Here is a 20783-nt window from a genome sequence, read left to right as displayed (position 1 = left end):
GATTGTTCAAAACTTATGGCCAAGGATTAATTTAAAGTTTTTAAAAAGGGGGGGGGCAAACTCATAGGTCAAGGTCAAAAATATTTATTCCCATTGAAAGGTCAAAGTGTCACAATAAATACCATGTGAAATCTGCAAAAACGTGGGTCAATCTTCAAGGTCTAGAGGTCAAATTTGGTGGTCATTAAACGTAAAACCTACGTAATACCTAATGGTATGTGGGGGAGGGGGATAGTCGTTGATATGCTTTTCATACCAGCTTAACACAGATCCGCGATTTCGAAAGGGGTCAGCGATTTCTAAGGGGTCAAAGGTAAGTTTTTACCAGGTTTAGTATATCAATTTTAAAATTCTGCAAGTTACAAGGTAGGCGCCCCCTCCTCCTTAGATCCGCACATGTATGCGCATCATGTATATTATAAACAAGTGCTTGATTTATTGATTGTATGTTGTTTTACGTCCCTTATGAGAATTTTTCACTCGCATCGAGACGTAACCATAAAACTGAGTACCGGCGAAGGACATCAAATTTTGACCTTTAATCGTAATTACGGCCATTGGGCAGTGAGGGATCTTTATCGTGCCAACGCCTGTCATGACACGGGACCTCGGTTTTTTATGGTCTCATCTGAATAACCCGCATGCAACTTTCAGTTCAATGTGCCGAGTGCATGGGGAAGGTACAGTTGCTACCCATTTTTTTATCGACGTACAGTCGCGGCCTAGATTCGAATTCACGACCTCCCGATTATGGGTGAGCGCTCTACCGACTGTACCATGGGTACCAATTGCGCCCCGTTACTAGCAGGCCTATAATTTATGTATTCATATGAAGCAGAATTTAATTAATGTTTTCAACCCGCCATTTAGAATCAAATATCAGCATAGCTGCTTCCATTCATTTGTCTACATGATACTAGTATTATACCCCAGTGAGCTTGAAGTAAGAGATAACACGGAATCAGGGGCCCGTTTTTCAAAAGAACATACGACTATGACTAAAACTTTAGGTGATTGTAAAATTTTGCAGAATTAATGAGTAAGTTTAATAAAATTGCTATCATGAAAATATTTAACTACACTCCTTTTAAAAAGTTTAAAAAGATTTTCAATTTTAATACTACAAATAAAAAATACAGGCAAAATAAATTTGGTCTTGGTCGTGAGTTCTATTGGAAAACGCACATAAAGAGCATGCATGGTAGGTACACTTCTACATTGTTTATGGTTTTTGATTAAACAAAACTTTGTTATGTGGAAACCAATTCAGTTTTTTCAGTCATGAACCAAAAAAAAAACATTTGGAAGCACCTTCGATATGAGGATACCGGAATCAAGTAGAACGGCTTTGGTCCGTATTTTATTCTCTGGCGGGAACCTCGTCCGGAAGAATGAGAACCCCACGTTCGGAGTAATAACACATTCAAGATGGCGGACATTGAAGCTCACCAGCAATGTTTATCAAGTGTGTAAACAGTGGGAAAGAACGCGCATAATCTGAGGTATTCCATTTAACATGCCACAAAAAGTTTCTATCTGAAAAATAAGATTGTATTTTTTCAAAACTTGTGTTACTTAGATCTGCTATTCACAAAATACTTCTCTGTGTTTAACTGATTTCATTGTGGCGGTCGTAATTTAATGATCGCGTACCAAGGTAAAGTTCAATAATAAGTTAACTTCTTCAATAGACCAGAGAATAGTTTTTTATTTGATATACTTCAGTCAACTTTGGTCAGGAAGAAAATGGCAGCTAACGATGTTAGGCGGCGAGTGAAGCTGTACCTGTTAGATGAGAAGAAAGTCTGGGATGATAAAGGCACCGGGCATGTGTCTTCGCCGTACGTGGAGAGGCTGAAGGGGGTGTCCCTGCTAGTTAGGTCTGAAGCAGATGGTATGTACCAAGGAAGGAAAAGAGCATTGAATTTTTTATAGTTACACATACTTTATTGCGTTTCCTTTGTATTTTCCATTTTGATTCAATAATTTTTATTTCTTAAGTTTGAGATTCTCCCCCACCCCTGATCATTGCTGAAATTTTTTTTGCATAAAAATAAACTGGTGGACTATAGCCTATTGATCAAAGGAGTCTGTTAAATAATTGGCCTCATAATAACTTCCTAACACATCTAATGGATGGTATTATTGGCATACATGTTTGGGTCAGGTAGGATACCCTGACAAAAAATTGCATTTACAATTAATTCTTTTCATGTAAAATTAATTTTCATGACAAAAGACTGATTTTTCAATGAGCATAAGTGAATTCTTCTAGCCTTGTATCAAACAGTTTTCTACAACAGGTTGAATTGATATTATCTTTCATTTGTATTTAATATTTCTTAATGACCATGGATGTGGATAACAACTTTCCTAAGTGAAAATGCGAGCAATAGGAATAGGATGCATCGCACAGCACCAAAGTGTTTCTTTTAGCTCTTTATTTGAATCAAACATTTCTATCGAGATAAAGCAACATCTCGTTTCATTGGCTGACCTTTTTAAAGCTGATTGTCTGGGGATGGAGTCAAATTTAGGTCTCAAAGCAACTGCTAATTATCTGTAAACTTTTTGTACTACAACACGAAAAGCTAAACGATTCAATCATATTGACTTCGCCTATTACGATTAATTAGACGACAATTGTTAATTTGTTTAATATTTAGTAACCCTTTGTCCTGTATATGTTATTTGGGTTAATTTTAACTAATCACCAATCAGGAAGACAGCCAATGAACACATTTTGAGAATGGAGCAAAGAAGACATGACAGAAAATTCCCATTTGCTCTATTTCAACAGTATTTTCTCCAATTCTAGAAGTACCGAACCCATTTCCAATGGTTAGAAAAAAATTGCCATGGCAATATATTGTGTTCGATTGGACCCCATTTCTTATAAATCACATGAAAGCTTTTACTTGTGTTTATTAGAAACATAAATCAATTCTTTGAAGAATATTTCCTATTAAAATAACAAGAATTAAAGAGTTTATGATAAATTTCTCACATTTAGTATATCCTTTTTAAAAATGGGAAATTTTGCATTGCAACTATTTATTCAAACATGTTGTCCACCTATCAGCTAGTTATTTCAACTTTATTTTAAAAGTATTCATGCTAAAAAAGATAAAAGATTAATAGCAAGCGCTTGCTTCGCAAGTACAATAGACTAACGTGTAAGAACAGAGGAAATTCAGAATGAAATCTGTACATACGTCAGGCAAATTTTTCTGTGAAACATTCTCAGAATTCCTTTACTACCCAATGTCCATTGCGCAAAAAAATAAAGAATAACGTAAAGCATAAAAGGCTTTTACTTTGTAGAAATCTTTCAAAGAAACAAAAAAATCCAAATGTTTATGGAGCTGAATATAAAATAATTCAAGCTTATTATCTCAGTGTTCCTATGATCAATGCCTGCTAAGGAGATGTGATATGAAACCTTGGATAAAGTACATGTATGTGTTTTAAGGAAGAAATAAAGAATGGCCTTGGCTTCATCATGCCTTCAAAGTGTAATGTTTTCAAACGGTTTTGAAGCTGGCTTAAATATAAGTTGAGTAAATGACTGTGATAAGCCATGAAAGATCACATTAAGGAAGGCAAATCTGGAAATTTGACATCATTAATATCATACATTTCTGTTTAGGCAGAAAAGGCATCAACGGTTATTTTCCTTATGAAATTGTATTCCTTCTAGTTGCCCACTTTAATTTTTGGAAATTTTAAAAAATGTTTGAAATGTCACATTTCTCAAAAGCTTTGAGGGCAACCCACATGACATATGTGGTCTATACTATCTGATAGAAAACAATTTGATTCTATTGAAATGATGTCTTCAGCAGCTTTTAAAGAAAATATGGGTAAAAGGTCACAATTAGCATTTGAGTGGTCATATGGAAAAAAACAATTTGCATGTTCTTACTGCATAGAATTTCAATGATTTGAAAAGTAGGTGTACCAGTATTATTTTCTTACAATTTCATTTTTAAGAATTATACCTTATTTTAAAGAAGTCTGAATTCAGTGTTTGAAACTCATTGTAAAATTAGCTAGAAATGCAGGACTGATTGTTAGTGAAAGGTGTCAGTCCTGCCAAAAATCTGCTAGCTGAGAAAATAATTGTCTTTTATAACTTTGTTTAAGCGATAGAGTGAATGGGGCCAGATCAAAACTTACATCCTAATTCTGTAGGGAGACAAAGTCTGCCTCCTTTGTTTCTTACACTTTGCTACCAATACTATTGGATGATTTAAGAAAGATTTATCAAATATATGAATATTAATGGGAAATTTTGACACGTCCAGCAGGGCGTCCATACGTGCAGATCTGTACGCCCGTGGCAAAATATGAGCGTCTACGGCGGTCTTGCTGACTGCATAGAAGTTTACTTGATGTAGAGAATGCTACAGTGTTTAAAAAACTAGAGGTATTGTGAGGACCTAGTAGCTCACAAAATGATGCTTCCTGCTTCCCATATGATTGTAAATGCAAAGTCTACATTTAGCTATGGGAGACCTAAAATAAGTTTCTGATCAAAAATTAATTAGAAGGTATACAGTGGCACTATGTAATAAAGATTTGTAGATAAGAGATGGGTACCCTAAAGCCTAATTGATGATGGAAGAACATGCAGACAGATGGACAGACGGACAACCCATCATTCTACAGTAACGAAGCCTCTAGGACCTGTGAAATTACTTTGCTATATCTGTAGTTCGTTATATCTGTATAAGGAATTCGTAAAATTTATATAGTTATAAAGAGGATAATAAAACTTTGCTATATCCTTGAATTCGCAATATCCATGTTCACACTGAAAGAGTTTTACTCTACATCCCTGCTTCTCAAGTGATGTGTATAATAAGAACATAGTACACAAAATAAATACTATATTTTACAATTTCGACATTTGTTTCACATATTTTCTAAGTCCAAAATACACAAGACATTAAGGGCATATTAGGACATCAATATAAAAATGAAAATGTTTAACTGAAGATAATGCTATCACTTCAAAATTATTTAAGGATAGTTCAACACACAAAGGTATCACGATGGTTATTATTCATCACAGAGTGATAAACTTAATTATATATGATCCACTGTCTAGATAAAACTGCATATTTAGCTTGACTTGCATGAATACAAATAATACTGAATATTTAATTTTTAGCAGTGATCTTATAGATGTTATTAAGTGTTAGATACTCAGGTTTAATTAGGAATCTTGGTTGTTGATGGAGGATGTTTATTAAAAATGAGATTTATTTATATCAACTGAGGTTTTTATTTGGCAGTCCGCCAACTCATAAAGTTTTTCTGTTTGTTTACAACTATATGAGTTCCAAGGTAAAAAAAAAAAAATCATTATACATTTTATGGTTTACCAGAGATAATGATTATTAAAAACAAAAAAAAAAGTTTATTTACATCATGATAATCTTGAGGATTGTTGTTTATGAGAAAAATTGTGACCCACACCTTCAGAAAGCAAGGCTGTTAATCATTTGATTTGCCTTAAACATATTAAAATCAGGAAAAATCAAATGTCTCCTTATCTTGGTTTCAGTTTTGTTTTAGTTTACTTTTGTTTTAAATGTCTGAAAGAGTAGATAAATATTTGATAAGTGTGTACTTGTAGACTTGTATGATGTAAATGATGATGTGATCTTTATTCCTCTACAGGTTCCATTTTACTCGAGTCCAGAATTCGACCTGAGACTGCTTACCAAAAACAACAAGTGAGTATTTAATAGCACTAATCTAACATCAAACTTCTCTCTGTATTTATGATGTTTAATTGTCAGCATCTAAAAACTATTCAGTGGAATTTTGTCACAGAGACAGAGTACCTATCTTGGGAGGGGGGATTCTGATTATAGGGAAAATTTAGACAAAGTTCATAGCCATGAGACCTTTTTTCTGAAGAAATCTTTTCATCTGGTTATTCAAAAACATCGTTTGATTTAATATTTGAACAGGAAACCCTGATTGTTTGGTCAGAGGCGGACCAGTATGACTTGGCCTTGAGTTTTCAGGAGAAAGATGGCTGCAATGATATCTGGACAAAAATTTGCTCAGTGAGTTACTACATTTTAAAAAAAATTGTGTGTGAGAGTGATCGAGAGAGAGAGAGAGAGAGAGATGCTAAAAAATTATGAAATTTGCCACGTCATTTTTTCTATAAATTTGTAAGAAGTAACTCCTATGTAAAGTATAAAAGCAAAGGAGGATGTTGCTAAAAACTTTAACTTACTTTTATCAGGTGCAAGGGAAGGATCCCTCAGTGGGAATCACCCAGGACTTAATAGTGGAGGAATCAGAAGAGGATCATTTATACGAGGAATTCCCCGACGCTGCCCCACCAATAGAAATGCCACCCTGTGAACTTAGCAAGCTAGACGAGATAGCGGAACTCTTTAGGAGTGTGTTACCTACTCCCATCCAAAAAGAGAAACTGTTTTTGGCCCTGGAGGCAGAGGGATACATCAGGAAACTTTTAGATCTGTTCCACATGTGTGAAGACTTGGAAAACATTGATGGTCTGCATCATCTCTACGAGATTTTCAAAAGCATATTTTTACTTAACAAGACAGAGTTGTTTGAAATTCTGTTTGCGGATGATACTATCTTTGATGTTGTTGGTGTTTTGGAGTATGACCCAGCGCTGAAAACACCAGCACGCCATCGGGAGTACTTACAAAAGACTGTGCGGTTTAAAGAAGTTATACCCATCTCAAATCGCGAGTTACTCAACAAAATTCATCAGACTTACCGGGTTCAGTACATTCAGGATGTAATCCTACCCACCCCATCTGTGTTTGAGGAAAATATGCTCTCAACTTTAACTTCATTTGTGTTTTTTAACAAAGTGGAAATTGTTGGAATGATTCAGGTAGTGTATTTAGTGAATTCGACTGAAATTCACCTTTCAAGTGTAGAATTTCACTTGGGATGCTGTTAAAAAGATAGTTATTTATTTGTGCTAAACTCTGTGAAGGAAAATTCTGATTATGGGAAATGAACATAAATTATAAATGAGGTCATCAAAAATTTGTTCGATACCGTAGGGATTAATATAAAGAAAATTTGTTAGATTCCGTAGGGATTTATATTTAGAAATGTTTACCTTTTCTGGAAGAATGGTTTCATTTGGAAAAAAATGGAATATTTAAATTAAAAAAAGAAATATATCTATTATCTATCAGTAATTTCTCCAAAAACAACAAATTGCAGAATATGAAAAAAATAAACCAGCCAAAGACATTTTTCACATAGGGTCAAAATATTTGTATCTGTATATGAGTGTTAATGACTGCCAGATACTGTGTATTAGTGGGTTGTAGCATTCTCAGATGAAATCCACAGTGTTGATTCAGGTTAAAATTTGAAAGAATTTTTCTGTGAAAAGCAAAATTCTCCAATTTATGATGAACAATTCAAGATAAAAAATTCTCATTAGGTTAGACAAATCTATAAAAGTTGCTCTTTGAGAAGGAAGAGGTCGTACTGTGAGGACAGGAACAATAGGTTCTATCTATCTCAGATTTTTTGAAGTTACATGTATGCCTTCAAATCTTGTGTTTGGAGGATAGGAACAATTTAGGTTTTGAAATTTAGGGAGACTTCTATCTCGTGCACATTGTTTATAACTTATTAATAAATACATTTCAATAATTTTTCTGCATGAACATTACATGTATGCGGTCTTTATATTTTTCCATCTTGTGTCTTTATCATGTATGGAAATAAATTTTAGATTTTCCTATATCTTTAAATCAGATTTTTTTCAATCATATTCTTTTTCTAAAAAAATTTTATGTTACTGTTTAACAAGAGGTCATCATAAATGAATGTGTGTAATAATTAATTTCAGATAAAAATACTCTGTATTCACAGCATGAATAAATTATTTGACAGTAAATAGATCTGTAACAATGGACTTTTACATTTAAAATGTATTTCATCAGTAAACACCTGTCGAAAGTAAAACATTAAAAAGGAATTGCAAATGTGAAGGCCAAACTTCGCTTTCAAATGTTTGGAGCCCAAAAGCGACTCAGCTTGTGGAAATAAACTTGACCTATATCTATCAGATTTTTTTGTGCTGTTTAACAAGAGGTCATCATAAATGAATTTAAAATAATTATTCAGATCTAAGAACTGAAACTCATTTAAAATGTAAAGTAAACACCAAAGTAAAACATTAAAACTTCCAATCGCCAAATGTTCAAGTCAGCTCTAGTCAGCTCTGCTGAAAAATAGGCGTGTGTGTAGTTATCCAAAAATTTTGTTCATGTCACAAATATGAATCGATGCCTTTGAATTTTTATGGTTTTCACGTTGAATTGAATAACCATTCCAGGAAGATGAGAAATTTCTACCAAGTCTGTTTGCTCAACTTATGGATGACGAAACAGATGATGGCCAGCGCAGGGACCTTGTCTTATTTCTGAAGGAATTTTGCACATTTTCACAGACTCTGCAACCTCAAAACAGAGATTCATTTTTCCAGGTAATAGATGACTTGATTCAGGTAGACTGCCTTAACAGACCTGTATTGTTTACATTAGCAACTAGATCTTTTAGGGTCTGAGAGGTTAGGATTTTCAAAGAAAAAAAAAGCATACTAATTTTACTATTGACTTGTCATGAATTTCTAAACAAGAAACAGAGAGAACTTTTGTTTGTTTTAAATGTTGGTTATAAAAAAGAATGTAATGATGTGGAGCAGTTGTGTAAATCAAGGTGGCGGGGAGTAAGTTGTCATTAGAAACTGACTTGACTGGGCACATGTCAGAATTTATGTAGTGGAATGTTAAGGTCTTCTCAATGCTGTAGAAACAATTTATAAAACTTTGGACTGATAAGGAGGGAGGGGATTTCTATGTACAGATTTTCAAATGTTCACAACTGCATAATTTTATTCCAGACCTTGTCAAATCTTGGGGCATTGTCAGCTTTAGAAGTCATTCTGGTGAGTGTTCTGTTCTTAGGCAGAAATTCTAGTTCTTTAAATTAAGATATTTATAAATGTACTTGGTGATCTACTGTAGATTATTCCTTGTGAATTTTTAGAGCAGAACATTTTAGACATTCTGGTTGTAGACAATAACTAAAATGTGCTTGGAATGCAGTGACAAAAGAGATCACATAATATAGACATAGTAATATTAGATATCTGATGTTTTCTTTTTTAGGCTTTGGATGATCCCAAAATGAAATCTGCAGCGATTGATATTTTCTCTTACATTGTTGAATTCAGTCCGTCCATGGTTCGAGAATTCATTCTCAAGGAAGGCCAAAATAAAGATGATGTAAGAAATTATCATATGAAATTTACAAGCAGTGAAGAAAAGTATAAAGACCTCTACTTCACTAAGTAGTGATGAATTCTTTTTGAGACAATGCTCCATCCCAGACAAAATTAATTTTTAAAACTAATAAAATTTATAAAATGCAGATCGAAATTATCTGCAAATATATGATATAATTTTTTGTATCTTCATTGCAAAAGTAATCACAAACTTGTAATTTGTGTCTTATTTTACAGGATGATTTGTTGATCAATTTGGTGATAGAACAGATGATTAACGACACCGATCCAGGTAAGTCTATATATGTATATTCCAATGACCATTAATGAGATAATATCTGTAAACAATGTATATCAACAATATGTATACATGTATTGTATGTTGTCAAAGAATTTTTTATGTGTACGTGGATTATATTGCAAAGAGATAAGTAATACTCCATATAAATTGATGAAGGGAGCTTGTATTTGAAACGCAAGGAAGATATGATTGCATTCTTGAGAAAAATATCATTCCTTTGCAGAATTAGGTGGAGCTGTCCAGCTAATGGGAATCATCAAGTTGTTGATTGACCCTGAAAACATGACGGCTACAGCAAATGTAGGTTCATTTTCTTTATCTTTGAATGTACCTCTGCAATAATTAGCATTTCTGAGTTTATGCTTAGATCAGAAATAATAATTTCTTGTCTGTTACAGAAAACAGAGAAAACCGAGTTCTTGGGATTTTTCTACAAAAGAAGTATGCATGTTCTAACAGCTCCTTTGTTTGCCAATACTGTAGATGCCAAGCCAAGCAAGGGTATTTTATATTACATATATCTATACAACATTGATTTTTATTTAGGTCCATACAAAATACAAGCAGTCTGATTTCTTTATAATTTCATTCAATTAAATAATAATGCAGCAGAAGAAACATAATGCAGATTCAATTTAATTCAAAACAAGACCCATGAAGTCGAGCATTTAATCACATTTGTGTTGGGTGCCAGTTATTCTGAATTTTGTAATCAATGATAGTTCACTGATATAAGAACAGCTGTGGCTCATCTGTCTCCTGTGTTAAAATAATACAGAAATTATAGAAAACATTTTGTTGTCATTGGTATTTTTTTGAATGTTGAAGGATGGCCATATATTATTGATGTTCGTTTTTCAGATGACTTTCAGACAGCTCAGCTGCAGAGTTTGATCTTAGAATTATTAACATTCTGTGTTGAATGTCATACGTATCATATAAAAAATTACATCATTAGTAAAGACCTACTACGCAGGGTGCTGGTACTTCTGAAGTCAGGACATGCATTCGTAGCATTAGGTAAGTAATGGAGAGACTTCAGTTGCTAAAATTCCAGAATCTGTTGCTTTAGTTTGTCTTTACAAATTACAATGGTTACAGTAATGAAAACTTTATGTTCAATTTAAATGTTTGAAAAAGATATGCAAGGTTGCATGTATATATATTAATGAGTGTTAAAACTTTTGCAGGTGCCTTAAGGTTCATGAGAAAAATAATCGGTTTGAAGGAGGAGTTTTACAACCGCTACATAACTAATGGCTGTCTCTTTGAACCTGTGGTAGAGGCGTTTAGACAAAATGGCAGTCGATACAATCTACTTAATTCTGCAATGATAGAGCTCTTTGAATTCATCAAAACAGTGAGTTAAAACTTCTTTTAGGAGAAATATTAATCTTAAGCTCTTTATTTAATTTAGTATTAGTCAAAGTTTATTTTAAGTATAGTGTATTTTCAAAATTACTGAAAACTTTGTAATATTTTGTTTAAACTGTTAAGTCTTAAACAGAAACTACTGAAAAACTAATGATAAGTATGAAATATGAGCGAGAAATTTAAAGCAATTAGAGGAGTCAAGCAAGGTGATAATTTAAGTCCAACACTTTTCAATATTTTTGTTGATGATTTTGTGAATTATTTCAAGAATGTAAGTACATATCCTGCTTATCTAGATTCTATGCCAATTAATAATCATATGTTTTTTGCTGATGATCTTGTCCTTGTATCAGAATCAGAAGTTGGTCTACAAAATTGTATAGATATTTTAGGAAAATATTGTTCAGACTGGAAATTGTGTGTTAATATGGAAAAAACAGATGTTATGATTTTTTCAAAAAAATCTGTTGATGAAGCATCATTTAGATTTTATTATAATCACAAAATGATTAACATAACAAATGAATATAAATATTTGGGTGTTGTGTTTAGATCTGATGGGAAAATGAAATTTGCTGCTGAACAGCTATCAGAACGTGCTAGAAAAGCATATTACGCTATTAAATCAAATTTTCCTGCAAATGTTAATTTTTCTGCTGAAATTATGTTGAAATTATATCAGTCAATGATAATACCAATTATAACATATGGATCTGAAATATGGATAACTGACTTTCAATGTGATTTAATGTCTTCAGACCAGTTTCCTTTTGAAAAAACACAGCACTTGATATTTAAAGATATACTAGGGGTACACAGAAAGGCATCAAATCTTGCTGTTTTATGTGAGTTGGGTCGTTTACCTTTGTACTATTTATGTTATGAATATATGTTAAAATATTATATGAGACTGAAGGAAATGGAATGCAACCATGATTATAACAATTATTTAGTGGTATCTGCATTTAAAGAAGACAAAAATCTTGTATCTAAAATATCTTGGCAAAAGAAACTGTCTTCATTACTACAAAAATTAAATATTAGTTCTTTGGAAATATCTCACATAACTTTGAAAAACAAATTACAAGAGCATTACCAAAACAAGATATATGAACAACTGAAAAAAGTTAGCAAATCAGACTCTGGAAAGTTAGCATTTTATAGCAAAATTGTGAATCAAGATGAATACAAACTGCAAAGTTATTTAAAACTACCCCTGAAGAAAAGTTGTAGATCTTTATTAACAAAATTAAGGATCAGTGCCCATCTATATATTGAAACGGGTAGATACTGTAAACCCCCTATTCCTAGAGAAAAACGTTTATGTTACTTATGTAAATTGTTTGTTGAAGACGAAAAACATTTTGTTCTTTATTGTCCAAAGTATGATCAATATAGATGCTATTATAATGATATATTTAATGTAAACACATATACTAGTGATAACCCCATTAGAAAAATTGTCAATCCTACAAATATTTCAACTGCTAGAAGGATATGTTGTTTCTTGAAAAAGTGCTTTGACATCAGAAAAGAAAGTCAAAAATGAATATTAGTATTGAGAAATACACAATTTTGTTCACCTCATATTTCTCACTTTGTATATGCTTGTCTTAATTGTGTTAATTTATGTTATGTTATTCATGTTCATGACTGTATGCCGACATGGTAATTGTCAATAAAGTGAATTGAATTAAGGCCTGCTATAAAAAAAATAATTTCTAAAGAAAGTTACTGCAATGCACTATACATCAAGTGTGTAGAAAACTTGGTAACATACGTTTGTGATTTTCTTCTGCAGGAAGACATCAAAGCATTATGTGCCCATATCATAGAACATCATATTAAAGATCTGGAATCAGTCACTTATGTCAACACATTTAAAGCCCTAAAAGTCCGATACGACCAACAGCAGGACAGAGTCAACGGGTAATCTTCAGCCCAATTCCACATACATTTTTATTAAGGAGAAATTTGCTTGCAAAGAAAGTTGATTTATTTGCCACGAGATAGAAAGTCACAAAAATAGTCAGCATCAAAACCTCTTGATGTAGATATTTATATTTTATAGCAATTAATGCTTGATTATCCAAGAAAAAAAGTTCTTTGCATAAATATACCCCAGTGTTTTTATGTCTTTGTGTGTATTCACTTTGTGTTAACAGTTAATAAATGTATGATGTGTGTTTACTAGGATGCCAACCTTTAACAAGAAGAACCAGCAGTGGATAGAGTCCAGGACGCTGGAGGAAGAAGAAGAGCGATGGTTTGATCAGGAAGACGATGTGGACGACGGAGAAACTCTGGTGCCAATGAACGATGTTCTCAAGTCCAAACTGGACTCTGACTTTGATCAGATCAACCGCTTTATGGAGAGTAGAAAGGGTAATGCTAGCTTTAAAAAACAGTCTACTTATAGTTTGGATTTAAAACAACAATAATTAATTATTTTTAAAATTATTTGCTAGCATAAATTACAATTGAGAATACTGTAGAAGTACTTTTTCTGCATGGTATTAATTTATGCTATGTATTTGGTCACAAATTTTCCGCGGAAATTTGCCCAAGCGTTCTTAATATAAATGTAAGGCAGATAGTGACAGTCTAGGAAATCTGCATAATTTTGTACACACGGATTAAACAGAAATTGCGATACTGCGGAATTATGACCGTCTGTAAGTATGTCTACAGTAATTCTGGTCAAGGAAACTGAATTCATAAGTGGTTTTTCTGTTTTTAGCCAAAGATCAATCAACAATATCCCGAGAATCCCCACCAAGGCTTCTCAACAGATCACCCATAAATATCAACATAAAGTCAGGGCTGACGACCAACAGTCCGAATAACAGTCCTGGTCACTCGCCGGGCAGTCCGGGGAGTCCTGGCAGCCCACCCAGTCCGGGCAGTCCTATGATGGGGCTGCCGTGTCCCACCCCTAACACCTCACCCCAGACCCCCGCATCATCCCCTAATCAGGACCCCTCAGTCATATCAAACAAACGAGTAAGTCACAAATAGTTCATTCTCCTCGAATATTTGACAGATTTAGATAGCCAGTGATAAAATTAATTAGATTGTCATTGAAAATTTTCTGGAATTTTAAGGTTCTTTGATATTCTTTGTTTCTTGTATGAACTTTGCGCCTTTAGTAGACGTATCAATGTTGATAGAGATTGTTTATTTTCTATTGTTAGCTGGGCTTAATAGGACTGGTGGACTATCCTGATGAGGATTCGGATGAAGAAGAAGAGGAAGAAATTCCTAATGCAAAACGACCTCGACTATCCACGTAGCAGACAGTGAAACACACACTAACTACTATGGTTAAGAGAGCAAGCATGCACCACCAAAGTGATAAAATGCACTGTGGTTGAGCAGCATTCAGGTCTATGGATGGCTGGCCGATTCCAGCCAAACAGAAACACTGATCTCATCTGTAGGTATACAGCAGGCAGTCGGGGTGCTCTTATCTATCCCTGTGATTCATAAAGAATGGCTCTACACATGCTGTGAGAAACGATGCTTGAAGCATACAGCTTGTCTTGCATTGATGTGTTTTACTGCATAATGAACAAAAGTCTATACAACACACAAGAAACAGATGATGTACAATTTCTCTCTCTCTCTCTCTCTCCCCCATACCTTTGCTCTCTGTGATATTGAATGTTTATGGACTGTTTCCTAGTCTCTTTTACGTATGTATAGAAAACAGAGTTACTCACCAAAAAAAAATAGTGCTATCTTGGTGTTCAGAGGGAAATTCTTGTCTGTGTGTTTGTATGTCTACGTGTTAATAAATTGGCAGATGGATTGAAAGCTGGTTCAAAGTGTCAAGCTTTGAAATGATGTTTTACCTCGTTAAAATTATAAATTTAATGTTAATTAAATAAATTGAAAATCAAATTTGAAACAAAAACATTCCTCGCCATTACTGTTAATCACAATGTAAAGGGTTGCATGTTTTCATTGTGAACTCTACAGAAGGTATGGCTTTATTGAGTTAATAGGAATAGCATGTTATTTTTGTCTGATTTAATGACATACAAGAAAATGATTTTTTTTTTCTGCCTTATTATTATTATTTAAACATTTACAGTGATTGTTCAGTATTCAATCATGTTTTTAAGAAAGTACATTTTTTGTGTTTTATCAATTAGTTTTGTCGGTATGTGCAGAAACTTGGCCTAATGTTTGTGGCATACAAGAAAACAACATTGTGTGAATTGACAAGGGGCCATTTTTCACATTGTCTTCCATCAGATTTTCAGCTTTAGTTAAAGGAATAAATTGTACATTCCTGGAGGCATCACTGGCCTTAATATAATTCAGAAATAGGAACATGGATCAAATCCTAATCATTTGTGATATGAGTGAGGAGTTTCCGTGGTTTACTGGTGTCATGTTCAGTTCAGTTGTGAATGCTGTATTGGTTGTATCTTTTACTATAGAAAGTATATTTTTAAAAGCAGTAAAAAGACTACTGGGAAATAGCTTCATGAACATTCTATAAAGAGGATATTAAAAAGCGATAAATGCTATGCTGCATGTTCATTGAGTAAAATTTAATTTGCATAAAGAAGTAAAAACAATATAAGAAGGCAGCATTTTCTACAGATAAGTATATGTCATGTTAATCTACAAATTATCACCATACCACAAAAACTAGGATTGAAAATGAGCAGGTATATTTTTGTTAGGTTTTTATCCTTAAAGGGACTGGCTTACTGTTTTTTTTCAAGAAAGCGTTCGCATTTCTTGTTAAATTAAACTTCTGCTTCTGTTTGACAAAATGAAATGATTGGAAGAAGCTGAAGGTAAAGATGAAATTCTTATTACCAAAAATTTATTTAATTTAACAAGGATGTATATATATATATATTACAGATTTTAAATTATTTATGAAAAAGTGGCCATTGCAGTTATTTTGTCTGTATGATTTTCTGGCATCTGTTTTGTATATAAGTATGATGCTAGCTCATTTGATGATGTAAATGTATTTAACTGCAAATCCCCAACTGCATTTTATCCTTGTCAATGTTTTAGCATTGTAAAAAGTCGGTCATGTTGAAATAAAATGACATAAAACAGTGAAAAATAATAAAAATTATAAATGATATTTGTATTTTGTTTTGAGTTTTTCATGTTGGTAAAGGAAAAACGTGTTGCAATATCCTAAATGTATGTCTGCAACTCAAGCAAAGATTTTTAAAACCCATTCTGCAGAAACAACACTGTTCCTGGACAAACTTTTATTGGCACCTATGCGAGTAATTTTATGGTTGAGTAACCATGGCCTCTAGGAACATTTCCTCATTAACGTAAAAAGGTTCTGTAATGCCAAATGTTGGCTGAAGGTACAATTAGAGCTCTATATTATTTGAAAACCCTGATATGAAAATTGGATAGGGCATTTATTGATCATGTTTGTCCTTTGTTCCCCGCACTTTATGTTGGCTCGGTTTCAACCAGCTACTTCAAAGAATCTATGTCCCCCGCTCAAGGAAAGAAAAGGGCATGCGTGGATCTAGGATGAGGGGGTCAAAGGGTTGGAGAGGGGGGAGGGGGACGAGGCCATAGGGAGTTTGGCATAAAATCTGGAATTACAAAAATTCAAAAGCTTCTTCAGATATCGCCTGGAAATAAAAGGTTTACACAAGCACAGAATAAGAATTTATGACCTTGACCTTTGGACCCCAAAATATATAGGAATCTTCCTTATGCTATAGAGGGTTGAGGTATAAAATGTCATTGCAAAAGCCCAAAATGCTTCTCGAGATATCGCTCTGAAAAGAAGGTGTAAGAAAGGAGATAATTTTAGAATTTATGACCTTCACCTCTTGCCCTCAAAATTAATAGGGTTTACCTTAGGCCATAGTTGTAGGGAGTTGTCTAAAATTTCACTGCAAAAGCTCAAAGGCATCTAGACATTGCATGGAAACGAAATTGTTTCAGACAGACAGACCGAAATTAATATCACCCACTTTCAGCAGTGGATAAAGAGAAACCCGATACATTATAATTGATACAGTAGTGCATATTGCTTAGAACTATTCAACGGGGAGACTTTCTGACCTTGACATTTCTGGTAACCTTGCTATTCCAAATGAAAATATATGTTGATATATGTTTGTGGGAACAATTCTGACATTTTTTTTTACCTTGACTTTCTATATGACCTCGAACTTGCTATAATTTTGGATTAAACAGTTTAGATGAAACTGTTCTCAATATTTGCACGAGTCGCCCGCGTGGCACAGTGGTTAGAGCGTCTGCTATAGAATCGCGGAGTAAGGAGTTCTTGAATCCTTGGATCGTGGGTTCGAATCCCACTGTGGGACGTGTAGACCAGTGCTTCGGATGAGACCGTGTTGCAGTACGTGCTGGCACTAAAAAGATCCCTCATTGCTCAGTGGCCCCGAGTGCCAACTTTGCAGCTCTCCATGGCCACCGACAAGTGGTTGGGTCTCCATATGAGTGAAAAATTCTTGACGCGGAGAAGGACGTTAAACAATTTGCAAAGAAAAAAAACCAAACAAAATTCAATCAGCATGGTTCCATTTGGTTCCTGGTGGAACATAGGGCCTCGGCAACAGTTCTCCATTGCACTTTGTTTTGAGCAGCCTTTTTTCCCCAGTTTTTTCCCAGCTATGTCCACTCTGTCTGATTTCCTCTTCACAAGGGACGCCCAACTCGACGTTTGCTTTGGGGGTTCCACTCGAGTGCGTGGCGTGTAATGTCTCCTGATGGTTTTCGGAGGGTATGTCCAATCCACCGCTACTATCTACGGGCTATTTGTTAAGTGATTGGGTCTTGCTTTGATGTTTCACACATGTTCTTGTTGTTTATATTTTCTGGCCATCTGAAGTTTAGTATGTGGCGTAGACATCTGTTTGCGAAGGGTTGTTGGTGACTCTCCATGTTTCAGACCCGTAGAGGAGCACAGACTAACATTGGTGTTATAGATACGGAGTTTTATGCGTTTGGACAGTGCTGTTTAACTCCACACAGACTTGAGGGTGATGAAGACGGGTCTTGCTTTATTAGTCACTGCTTTTATATCTTCGTCTGTTCCACCAGTGGCTGTGACGATGCTGCCTAAGTATGTAAAGGAGTTTACATCTTTTAGGTTAAGCTCTCCAAGCGTAATTGGTATTTGCTGTTTGTTGTGGAGCCGCATTACCTCTGTCTTGTCGATGTTCACCTGTAGACCTGTCTCTGTTGCTTTCTTTGCAAGCCTATTTGTCTTAAGCTGCATATGCTCATACTTCTGGGACATAAGGCATAGATCGTCTGCAAAGTCGAGGTCTTCCAAACACTGAGTGAAAGTCCACTGGACTCCTGTCTTACTATCTTTAGTTGTCTCCCGCATGATCCAGTCCACTACCACTAGAAAAATCATTGGTGACAGTAGACAGCCTTGTCTTTCCCCACTATGCACCTCAAACGCTTCTGTAAGCTTTCCATTGTGCATGACTTGGCATGTTGCCTCTTCATACAATTGTTGTAAGAGGTTGATAAAGGTGGAGTAGTTTCCAGATGACTTTTCTATCAACACTATCAAAAACCTTTTCAAAGTCGATGAAGTTCAGATACAGTGTTGACTGCCACTCCAATGACTCTTCGATTATATACGCAGAGTGGCGATCTGGTCTGTACAGGACTTGTCCTTTATAAAGACTGCCTGTTCTTGATAAAGTCGTTCTTCTATAGTATCTTTGAGTCTTTCCAGTATATTCTTGTTAGGATCTTGCTTGGGACAGACAGGAACATGATACCACGCCAGTTCTTGCATTGTCCTAGGTCTCCTTTCTTGGGTAGTTTCTCTAAATGTCCTTTTTTTAATCAGCTGGTACCTTCCCTCTGACCAGATCTTCTGCAGGAGAGGTAGTAACATATCTCTTAAAGTCTTTATGTCTGCCTTAAAAGCTTCTGAAGGTATTCCATCAGACCCAGTTGCTTTCCCACACTGGGGGATGGCAATTTTCAGTTTCTTCTCCTTTAAAGGGAGAGCTTATAAAGATATAGAAAATGATCAAAATTTAAAACTAAAATTTATGATTTTTTTCTTTTGAATGGGAAGTTAAATCTGGTGGTTACTTTGTGGTTAAATTGTTGACCCCCCAGCCTCCTTAAGTTTCTTCAGAGCTTTGATGGTCTCAGCTTTTGTGGGAGGGACGGTGATCACTGCTAGTTCAGAGTCTCCTGGTGGTATGTTTGGTGTTGTTTCTGGTGTTGGACGACTTAGGAGTTCTCTGAAATTGTTCCTCCTCACAGCTGATAATCTGCTGTTTGAGTAGTTTTCTTCCTTCAACCAGTCATCATGTATCTCCCGAAAGCCATTCCTTGTCTCGCTTTTCTCTTTTCCTGGGATCTCTTCGCATGCGTCTTTCCAGTTGTCTTTGATGGAGTGCCGGTGTTCTTCTACTATTGTTTCTTGACAGACATTGTTTTTCAGTGTGATGCTAAAGGTGTCTCTTGCGCCTTTTTCCTGAAGTATCTGGGTGTTAAACTTGATGTGTGGTTTGTCACAGTTGTCCTTGATTATTTGATTGTTTATTGTTTAACGTCCCTTTTTTACTCATATGGAGACGCCACAACTTGCCGGTGGAGAGCTGCAAATTTTGTCCTATACTCGGCACTCAGGGCCATTGAGCAGGAAGGGATCTTTTTCGTGCCAGCACCTACTGCGACACGGGACCTCGGTTTATACGGTCTCATCCAAAGGACCGGTCTCCACGTCCCACAGTGGGATTCGAACCCGTGACGTAAGGATTGACTCCTTACTTCGCGACTCTAGAGCAGACGCTCTAACCACTGCGCCACGCGGGCGACCCAAGGCTTTCAACTTGACTTTTTAGTGCCTTGTACTAGGTGGTGATCTGAAGCTACACAGCCCCCTTCTTGATCTTGTATCAAGCAGGCTGCGTCTCCACTTCCCTGAGATAGTAATGAAGTCTATCTGGTTCTTGGTTTTTCAATCAGGGGAAATCCAAGTCTCTTTGTGGATGTTTTTGTGCTGGTAGACACTTAATTCCTCCTATCACAAGGTCATTGAATGCACAAAAATCTTTGAACAGCTCTCCATTCTCGTTCATGTTTCCAAGTGCCTGGGTACCCATGATGAGTTCCCTCCCATAATTGTCTGAACCTGTCTTGGCATTCATGTCGCCCATCAAGATTTTGATGTTTTGTCTTGGTGCCTTATCCACTGCTGCCTACAGTTTCGTGTAAAAAATAACTTCGAGAAACAGCGCGCTTTATTGTGCGCAATGAATTAACAGTTTTTTCAATGGGTGGAACTGTAGGTCTACGGTCTGTCAATTTTTTTCCCGGAGAACTACAGATCTGCAGCTAAGCTTTCACCAGTCTGCTTCGTATGGCCTCTAGGTGGGGCTTCTCACTGAATCGAGCGTTGGATTTCTTCTTCTGTTGTTCTGGTTTCTGTAGCGTTGAGAGTTTTTAATTACATGATAACCCTATGCAAAACCCCCTGGACCCGGAGGACCGGTGGTTTTTCCTTTCCCTAGTCACAGGTTCCAGTTATTTGAAGGCGCTGGAAACTCGCCTTTTGCCATTGTCACTCAGCTACTGTTCAAAAGCATTTCCAGGGTCACTATACGAGGAGGCGTGTCATGTGACTAGCTTGCAGAACCTAATTGAGACGGTAGGCATTAACTTGAGGTTTTGATAGAGTAACTTAGTTGCACCCCTCGAGTTGTACACCTTTACAAGCCGTTGGAAAAGACAAACAAAATTTAATATGAACGTAAAATTCTTATAGGGACAAAG

The 20783-nt window shown here is 35.3% G+C and overlaps 1 protein-coding gene across 2 annotated transcripts; it reads left to right on the top strand.

Annotated features, from left to right (window-relative positions):
• The first annotated feature begins 1356 nt into the window (after positions 1-1356).
• Positions 1357-16110, top strand: LOC134248875 (serine/threonine-protein phosphatase 4 regulatory subunit 3A-like). 2 transcript variants are annotated; one of them, XM_062731263.1, is made up of 17 exons: positions 1357-1502; positions 1740-1894; positions 5689-5744; positions 5985-6083; positions 6269-6898; positions 8369-8518; positions 8936-8980; positions 9204-9320; positions 9557-9611; positions 9844-9920; positions 10019-10121; positions 10482-10640; positions 10811-10980; positions 12796-12923; positions 13189-13379; positions 13735-13997; positions 14189-16110. In XM_062731263.1, the coding sequence occupies exons 2-17, from the start codon at positions 1747-1749 to the stop codon at positions 14285-14287; spliced, it is 2490 nt and encodes an 829-aa protein (XP_062587247.1). In that variant the 5' UTR covers positions 1357-1502; positions 1740-1746; the 3' UTR covers positions 14288-16110. The 2 variants fall into 2 exon arrangements, with proteins under 2 accessions (XP_062587247.1, XP_062587246.1); XM_062731262.1 differs by having other exon boundaries at positions 1360-1502; positions 1726-1894.
• Positions 16111-20783: the final 4673 nt, after the last annotated feature.

The sequence above is a fragment of the Saccostrea cucullata genome, unplaced genomic scaffold, assembly GCF_032062105.1.
Source record: "Saccostrea cucullata isolate Sc308-1 unplaced genomic scaffold, CSIRO_AGI_Scuc_v1 ctg62, whole genome shotgun sequence".
NCBI classification, from domain to species: Eukaryota; Metazoa; Mollusca; class Bivalvia; order Ostreida; family Ostreidae; genus Saccostrea; species Saccostrea cuccullata.
The sequence above is the reverse complement of the archived record's forward strand: the minus strand, read 5'-3'. Positions and strand labels throughout refer to the sequence as shown.

Bases quoted from the DNA above. Each gene is read 5' to 3' on its own strand.
- LOC134248875 (XM_062731263.1), top strand. From the start codon at position 1,747: ATGGCAGCTAACGATGTTAGGCGGCGAGTGAAGCTGTACCTGTTAGAT. The intron at 8,981-9,203 runs GTGAGTGTTCTG...TTTCTTTTTTAG, and splicing joins CAGCTTTAGAAGTCATTCTG to GCTTTGGATGATCCCAAAAT. The intron at 12,924-13,188 runs GTAATCTTCAGC...TGTGTTTACTAG, and splicing joins CAGCAGGACAGAGTCAACGG to GATGCCAACCTTTAACAAGA.